This window comes from Pan paniscus, chromosome 18 (genome assembly GCF_029289425.2).
Source record: "Pan paniscus chromosome 18, NHGRI_mPanPan1-v2.0_pri, whole genome shotgun sequence".
Classification (NCBI taxonomy): Eukaryota; Metazoa; Chordata; class Mammalia; order Primates; family Hominidae; genus Pan; species Pan paniscus.
The window spans coordinates 67,065,259-67,074,792 of NC_073267.2; the positions used below are offsets into that span (position 1 = coordinate 67,065,259).

General features: G+C 41.0%; 1 protein-coding gene across 1 annotated transcript; it reads left to right on the top strand.

Annotated features, from left to right (window-relative positions):
* Positions 1-8,236: 8,236 nt before the first annotated feature.
* On the top strand, positions 8,237-8,952 carry LOC117976163 (high mobility group protein B3-like). Its single transcript, XM_034939568.2, is given in 2 exon segments — positions 8,237-8,645; positions 8,648-8,952. Coding segments are annotated over 2 exon segments (714 nt in total).
* Positions 8,953-9,534: the final 582 nt, after the last annotated feature.

Below are 9,534 nucleotides of genomic sequence, written 5' to 3' on the forward strand. Positions count from 1 at the left end.
GCCTGTGAACTGGGTTTCTACCTCCCTCCCCCACCAACTCTGCTGCTGGCATGACCTTCTAGATATACTGCCTGTACCCAAGTCCTTGTCTCAGGCTCACTCTTCATTTCTTCCTTGTCGATTTGTAGGAGCTATTTATGTATTCTGAATAGTATTCCTTTGTCAGTTATATTATTGTCAATATATTCTCCCATTCTATGAGTTTTCTTTTTCACTTTTTTTTCCCTGCCGTCTTTTGACAAACAGACATTCTTTAGTTTAATATATTCTAGTTGATTAAACTCTTACTTCTGGTTAGTGTTTTTTGTGTGTTTTTTTTTTTTCAGAAATCCTTCCCTGCTCCAAAGTTTATGTTATGGCTTGGAAGTTTAATAGCTTTTCACCCTTAGGTCTTTAATTGATTTTGGTAACTGGTATGTGCTAGGGTCAAATTTCATTTTTTTTCCCGTAGGGATACCCAACTGTTCTAGCACCATTTATTGAGAAGTCAACTCTTCCTTCAATATTCAGAAATGTCACCTCTGTCATAAACCAGGCAGCCACATGTGTATTAGACTGCTGGTGAGTGCCCCATCTTGTATATTTCTGCATGTCTTAAATTAGTTCTCAATTAAGCTTTAGAATTTTATCTGGGTTTTGCACATTTCCAGTTAGATTTATTTCTCAGTACTTGATATATTTTGAAGTATTATAAATGATGGTCATATTAGTTATCATGGCCATGTAACAAATCACTCCAACACTCAGTGGCTAAAACAACAAAATTTATCTCCCCATTTTTGTGGGCCAGGAATCCAGGGGTGGCCTAGCTAAGTGGCAATGGCTCAAGGTCTCTTATGAGGTTTCAGTCAAGTTGGAGGACAGGGCTGAGGTCTCATCTGAGGGCCTGACTGTGGAGGTGATCCACAGGGCTGCCTCATGACATGGCAGCTAGCTTCACCCAGAGCAAGTGATCTGAGAGAGAGAGATAGTACCAGAGAGAGAGAGAGAGAGAGAGAGATAGTATTCAAGATGGAAGCCACACTCTTTATAACCTAATATCAGAAGAGACATCCCATTATTTCTGCCATATTCTATTCATTAGAAGTGAGTCACTAAATCCAGCCCATACAAGAAGACGAGATTACCCAAAGGTGTGAATACCAGGAGGTAGGGTTCACTGGGAGACTTCCTTAGAGGCTGCCTATTGCAGTGATTTTTAAAAAATTTTCATTTCCTGATTCTTATGGCTACTATATAGTTTTACATAATTGTTATTTTTTTTGAGATGCAGTCTCACTCTGTTGCCCAGGCTGGAGTGCAGTGGTGCCATCTTGACTTACTGCAACCTCTGCCTCCCAGGTTCAAGTGATTCTTGTGCCTCAGCCTCCTGAGTAGTTGGGATTACAGGCACATGCCACCATGCTCAGCTAATTTTTGTATTTTTAGTAGAGATGCTGTTTCACCATGCTGGCCAGGCTGGTCTTGAACTCCTGGCTTCAAGTGATCCACCTGCCTCAGCCTCCCAAAGTGCTGAGACTGCAGATATGAGCCACTATGTCTGGCCTCACAATGAAGTTTTAATATTGATTTTTGTATTCAGCAACCTCGCTAAACTCTCTCATTGAATATAATAGTTTATCTGCGGATTGCTTTGCATTTTTCATATACTCGTCATATCATCCGTGAATGATAAAGTTCATTTTTATCTTTCCAATCCTTGTATGTTTTATTTCATTTGTTTTCCTTGGTACAGAGGCCAGGTCTTACAAAACAAGAGTTTAACAGCTGTGGTAATAGTGAGCTTCCTTATCTTGTTGCCAATCTCCAAGGAAAAGTTTTTAACAGTTTCACCTGAAAGTATACTATCTGTTGTAGTGTTTCATATACCTGTATATTAGATCAGATATTATCAGATTTAGGGAGTTCCCTTCTGTTTCCAGTTTGCTAAGGGTTTTTGTTTGTTTTAAAATCATGAATGAATGTTGAATTTTGTCAAACATCTCTTTGCATATATTGCAATTATTATTAGAATTTTCTACTTTGATCTTTTAATGTCATGAATTACATTACTTTTTTTGGTAATGTAAAATATGTATTGCATTTGTTAAACCTAACATTATCCTTTTATATGTTACTGGATTTAGTTTACTAATTTTTTAAAATAATTTTTGCATCTATGTTCTTGAGAAAGAGTAGCCTGTAATTTTTCTTTCTCATACTGTCTTGTTGGGTTTTGGTGTCAAGAGTATGCAAGCCTCATAAAACAAGTTTGAGTCTTCATAAGAGTTTGGGGCCAACTTGGAATTATTATTTATTCCTAGAATGTTTGGTATAACTTGCCAGTGGAACTGCCTGGCCTTAAGTTTTCACTGTGGGAAGATTTTTGAGTATAAATACAAATTCTATGTCTAGGACTGCTCAGAATTTCTATTTCTACTTATGTCAATTTAGGTAAGCAATGCTTTTCTAAGGCTTTTTATAAAATTTAAATTTATTGGCATAAAGTTGTTCACAATATTATCTTTTTGTATAATTATGGTCATAATAATGTTCTCCTTTTTCTACCTGACAGGTTATTTGTGCTTTTTTTTTCTAGTGTCTTCGTTATTTCTCCAGAGGTTTGCCAATTTTACTAATCTCTTCAAAGATCCAATTTTGATTTTTGTTCATTTTCTTAATTGTATGCTTACTATTTTATTAGCTTGTGCTTTGGTCTTCCATATACTTTTTTGGGGGGGGGTTGAATTTACTATTCTTTTTCTAAGCTCTTTGAAATGGATGATTAGCTCATTAATTTTAAGTCTTTACTCTTTTCTATTATATGCTATATATTTTCCTGTCAGTATTAACTTTAGAAAAATTTCCTACCAGCTTTGATATATATGATATTTTCATTATTATTCACTTCAAAATGTTTTTAGTTTTTAATTGTAACTTCTCTGTGATATAAAGAAGTATGACTTTAAATTTTCCACATTATGGGGATTTCCTAGTTTTTTTTTATTGATTTTAGCTTAATTATATTGTGGTCAGATCAACATTACATGAATTAGAAATTTATCAAGATTTGTTTTAGGCTCAGAATATGAGCCAAATTTGTAAATGTTCTGCTTGAAACATGTATCTTACAACAATTGTGTGCAGTATTCTACATATGCTCATTAAGTCTAGTTTATTAACAGAGTTCTTCAAATCTTTTATACCCTTTTGTCTCGTTTTTAAAATTAAACTGAAAAAGGTGTCTTAAAATCTTCTATTATGGCTGTTGATTCTTCCATAGTCCTATTAAGTTTTGCTTATATATTTTGAGATTATGTTGTAGGCACAAATTTAATATTGTTATGTCTTCCTAGGAACTTTTGCGATCTTTTCCTCTGGTTTTTGCCTTAAAGTTTATTTTGTCTTTCATGAGTATAAATACTTACATCTGCCTTTGTGTGTGTGTGTGTGTGTGTGTGTGTGTGTTTGTTAGATTCAGGGAGTACATGTACTTGTTTGCTACATGGGTATTACACGTGTAATGGTGCAATTGGGCCTCTGGTATACCCATCATTCAAATATTGGACACTGTACCCCATAGGTGATTTTTCAACTTTCTCTTCACTAGTATTTTTACCTTATTACTTTAAACTTTATTCTTATGCTTTAAATGTATCTCTTCTTTTGTAAACACCATAATTCCCCTCCCCCCATTCCAAATCAAGTCTGAAATTCTTTGCCTTTTAACTGGAGCATTTAGTTCATTTACATTTAATGTATATGTAAATGTAAATACAGTGTATACTTTGTAAATGTTTAGAATTAAATCTATTACTTTAGCTTATCTGCTTATTCATTCTATTCTTTTTCTCTTCTGTCTGGACTTAAAAAATGATCTGCATATATTTTATCATTTAATTTTGTCCCTTAGCTTGTTTGAAATGACATACTGTTTCTATTCCTTTAGTGCAGGGATTAGAGACCTTTTCTCTGTAAAGGGCCAGATAATATATATTTTATGGTTTGTGGACCACAGTCAGTGGGTTTTTTTAGGGTCTGTGGGCCGAAGTCAGATTTTTTATAGCCATTTAAAAATCTAGAAACCATCCTTAGCTTGCAGGCTATATAAAAACAGGCTGAAATCTGTATTTAGCCCATGGGCCATAGTGTGTAACCTCTTCTAGTGTTCACTGTAGAAATTATAACATGCACACTTAACTTATCAAAGCCTACAATTAATGAAAACCTTTACCCTTCTGGACAACACATTGATATTAGAACATTTTGAGTCTATTGCCTTCCTAACCCCAATTCCTATGTTATGTTGTCTGGTATTTACATTTTATTCCAAACTCTACTAGATATGATCATTACTCTTTTTTTTTTTTTTTTTGAGACAGAGTCTTGCCCTGTTGCCCAGGCTGGAGTGCAATGGCACGATCTCGGCTCACTGCAACCTCCAAGGTTCCAAGGTTCAAATGATTCTCCTGCCTCAGCCCCCCGAGTAGCTGGGATTACAGGTGCGTGCCACCACGCCCAGGTAATTTTTTGTGTCTTTAGTAGAGATGAAGTTTCACCATGTTGGCCAGGCTGGTCTCAATCTCTTGACCTCGTAATTTGCCCATTTTGGCCTCCCAAACTGCTGGGATTACAGGCGTGAGCCACCACGCCCAGCCAATCGTTACTGTTTTATACAGTCAATGTTTGTGTACATTTGTCTGCATATTTACCGCTTTCTCTGCTCCCTATTCTTTTTGTGACCTCTACCTTCTACCTGGATCGGGTCCCTTCCACCTCAAGTACATGTGTTAGAATTTTCTTTAGTGAAGGTTTGCTGGTGGTGAACTTTCTAAGTTTTTATTTGCCAGAAAGTGTCTCTATTTTGCCTTCATTATTGAAAGCAGGACTCCCAGGATTCTAGTCCCAGCTCTGCCGTCACAGCTGCTGTGTGACTATAGCCTAGTCCTGTCTTTTTGGAACTCAGGTTCCCCACCGGTGAACCAAGAGGAAGGGCTAATCATCTCTCCTCCTGCCACCAGCTCATGTGACCAAGTCCCAGTGTTGTGTCTGTACTGGGAAGTTTGGTATCAGAGTTGCTGAGGTTACTCAAGGACCCTGAAGAGCTGGGTGATATAGAGTGAACTGATGAGATGAAGCTGCCTCCCCGGAAGCCACAGTCTTCAGGATCTGCAGCCTCTAAAGTTACCACACCTATAGCACTTATGTAGGTTTACCCAATATCTGGCTTGGGCCAGCAGTTTCTCACAGGTATGGATGAACAACTCTAGGTGAGAACTTGCTGCTCCCCTTGGGCTGGACAAACTCAAGAAGGCAGGCTTCCCTTTCTGGGCCACCAGGCCCACCTGAGACCTGCCTTCCCTGAGCACAGGCAGGACACCTGGGTTCCAGCCTCTAACTCTGTACCTCAAGCCAGTCCCTGCCCCTCTCTGGGCTCCAGTCCTCCCCACCCCCTCAATGAAATGGGGTAAGGCACAGTTGAGATAAGTCTCAAGGGCTCCTCCTGCCCTGCCCATCAGGCAAAGGTGTGATGGTCCCTCCTAGTGTGTGGCCCTGATCTCCGTGTGCTCCCGCGGGGGAAAGGGCAGTGCTGAGTGTGGGCACTGGGGCAAAGGCCTGACCACCGAGCACTCCTCACCTGTGCCTGCAGGTGGCAGCAGCAGTCACCTGGCAGAGCCTGCGGGATTGCAGCAGCTAATTTGCGCATGGCCTGGGAAAGGGTCAGCTCAGTCATGCAAAGAGTAATTCCCAGCCCACCGGTGCCCGCTTCCTGCCTCTGCCAGGCCCTTGCAGGCCCCTTGCCTCCATCCTCAGAGGAAGCCAGAACTGGGAGAGGCCTTGGCCAAGGCGTTCCGGAGTAGGTGCTACAGGCCCTCTGTGGCCAGAGCCTCCGCTCACCCAAATCCTGCCCTGCTTCCAGGCCAACCCCCGAATCCATTCTCATTTAGTTAGGGCTGCCAGCCTACAGGCAGTTAACTGCTCCCATTGGCAAAAACTTTAACGAGCAATTAATTAATAAAACTCATGACTGCCAGCCCCACTTCTTTCAGTGGGGACTGATTTTATTAACTACTCAGTCATTGGGGCAAAGGCTGATATCCACCACGTGTTTGTATCCTTCAGGATCCTAGGTCAAATGAAAGGTGACTGATTATCATTTCTGGGCAATGTGCTTTACAAACCACACTTCTTTCAGTCCTTACAGTGAGGTACTACTATTATATCCATTATACAGATGAGAAAACTGAGGCCCAGAAAGCTTACTCTCTTCCCCAGTGTCACCTAAGTAGAAGTGAATCCCAGTCTGTCTGACTCCAAAGGTATTTTCCCCTTGAGTGGCCCCTCAAAAACTGCTCTGTTTCCTTTTATGGCTGGAAGGTCCCAGAACCTATGAGCTAAGGGGCTGTTTTCTGACCTTCTCATGGCCTTGCAGGGAGGGACTGTGTGGACTCAGGTTTGTTCCCAAAGCAACTCCTTTGCTTTAGTGATGAAGGGAGCCCTCACCCCTCAGCTCTGCTGAGACAGCCCTTCTGCCCCTCTCCCTCCCCTCTAACCACCAGCCTCCAACCTGAATGAAGTTCCAGATTCTTCCTCTGCTTTTCCCTTACCTCTTTCATGTCTGTGGGTGCCCCCTGAGGTAGTATTCATGTGATTTCAGATGGCACAGGAGATTCATTTTTCATTTTACATCATCACTAGTCCTTTGTTAATTATGGCGTGTGCCCTTCATCATTTAATGGGATATTATATTTTATTTTAAAAGTGATCATTTTGAATTACATGTAAAAAGGCCAGTTGATCTAGAAGAAAATATTAAGTAAATATCTGGCCGATTTCTAGACTTGTTAAAAACCACTGGAACAGAACTTGCCTACCTGAAGCTGGGGAGACCTGGTTTGGATTACCCCATTTCTTCTTAATCAAACCAGCCCAGGGGGGAGTTTGTCGGCCTCAAGAGAGAAGTCCTGTCCCTTAGGGGAAGTTGGCCTTCCTCCTCAGCCAACAAGCTCATGCTGCAGCTGGGTTATTTATTTCTCTGAAAATGTTATCAATGTGCTACACACGTGTGGTTTCAGATAATCGTGGTTGCCTGGGGTGGAAGTGGAGGGGAGGTTGACTGCAAAGAGCCCCAAAGGAACTTTCTTGAAAGATGGACGTGTTCTATATTTTGGTTGGTGTGTTTGGTCCGAGAGTGTACATGTTTGCCAAGTCATCAGTCATCACCCTGTACACTTAAAATGTGGAAATTTTATTGTAGATAAGCAAAGTTGATTTGAAAACAACATCAAAACCAAAGCCACAAATATTCACTGATGTTGGGAGCCACTCATATTCATTTCTGGTTCTGACTTCTGAGCTGCGAGGTGAGCTCTGTGGTCAGCTGCACTGTGGCGTATGCTCGCTGTCATTCAGCTGACATTTCAGCTGCTCCCAAAGTCAACATTTATGAGTTCTGCCATGTGCCAACCACAAGAAGAGTGCATAAAATGACAGAGAGATGCCTTTGACAAAGGGACATCACAAGTCAGGCAGGAAGGGGTGACTTAATCGGTAAATGGTGTTGGGACAATTGCTTCTCCATTCAGATGCAAACAAAACTAGATTCTAATAGGGCAACTATAGTTCATAGGATTTATACTTTATTTCACAATAGCTGGAATAGGAGATTTGGAAGGTTCCCAATGCAAAGAAATAATAAATGCTTGAGGTGATGGTTATCCTAATTATCCTCATTTAATCATTACACATTGTGTGCATGGATCAAAATATCACAGGTACCTCATAAGTATGTATGACTATTATGTATCAATTTTTAAAAAGACTCGCCCCACAAAAAATTAGACCCCTACCTCACAACATGTTCATGCACACAAACATTCCAGATGAATAAAATGTTAAACAAATACTATAAAAGTATTAAAAAGAAAATATAGGAGAGTATTTTAAAAATAAATTCCAATCAGAAAAAGCCTTTTAAAGCAAGACATGAAAGCCAGAAATCATAAAGGAAGACTACATCGAACTATATAAAAATGCAAAACTTTTCTATGACCAATGACACCAAGAATTTAGCTAAAAGCATGCAGAAGATCCTGGGAAAATATTTGGCTCATATGTATTAAAGAATTAAGGTTTCTAATATGCAAAGAGGTCCTATGAATCAGTAAGAAAGTGGCAAAAAGCCCGATTAAAAATGTGTAAAGCAGGTGCCCTGCGTTGCCCAGACTAGCGAACAATATAGTCAGGATGGCTAAAGATGACCCCCAAGAAACCAAAAGGTGAGATGTCTGCTTATGCCTTCTTTATGCAGACATGCAGAGAAGAATGCAAGAAGAAAAACCCAGAGGTGCTTGTCAATTTCACAGAAATTTCCAAGAAGTGCTCTGAGAGGCGGAAGACAATGTGTGGAAAAGAGAAGTCTAAGCCTGACGAAATGACCGAGGTGGATGAAGTACTCTATGATTGGGAAATAAAGAATTACGGACCAGCTAAGGGAGGCAAGAAGAAGGACCCTAAAGCCCCCAAAAGGCTACCACCTGGATTCTTCCTGTTCTGTTCAGAATTCTGCCCCAAGGACAAATCCACAAACCCTGGCATCTCTATTGGAGATGTGGCAAAAAGGCTGAGTGAGATATGGAATAACTTGAGTGACAGTGCATAGCTGCCTGACATCACTACGGCAGCAAGCTGAAGAAGTGTGAGAAGGGTGTTGCTGACTCTAAGTCTAAAGGAAAGTTCGATGGTGCAAAAGTTAAAGTTGCCTGGAAAAAAGTAGACGAGGAAGAGGAGGAGGAGGAGGAGGAATTTAAAAACCTGTTTATCCATCTCCTTGTCAATATCTTAGAGCAGAGGAGTGTCATAATTCAGGGGTCCCCAACCCCCGGTCCATGGACCAGTACTTGTCTGTGGTCCGTTAGGAGCCAGGCGTCACAGGAGGAGGTGAGCGGCAGGCGAGCAAGTATTACCACCTGAGCCTCCTGTCGGATCAGCGGTGGCATTAGATTCTGAACCCTGTTGTAAACTGCACATGAGAGGGATCTAGGCTGAGTGCTCTTTAGGAGAATCTAAATAATGCCTGATGATCTGAAGTGGAATCGTTTCATCCCAAAACTATCCCCCCTTGCCCCCACCCTTGACCCCCGTCCGTGGAAAATTTTCTTCCATGAAACCGGTCCCTGGTGCCAAAAAGGTTGGGGACCGTGTTGTAATTGACTCATCTCTCATTTGAGAAATATCTGTTGCCCTCATTAGTTTTAATTACAAAATTTGATCACGATCATATTGCAGTTTCTCAGAGTGCTCTAGAAATTGTCAGTGGTTTACATAAAGTGGCCATGGGCGTCCAGAGCACCCTGAAACTGTATCAAAGTTGTACATAATTCCAAACCTTTGTTTGTTTGTTTTTTGAGACACAGTCTCGCTCTGTCGCCCAAGCTGGTGTGCAGTGGTATGATCTCAGCTCACTGCGGCCTCCACCTCCTGGGCTCAGGCGAGTCTCCCACTTCAGCCTCCCCAGTAGCTGGGATTACAGGTGCATGCCACCATACATGGCTA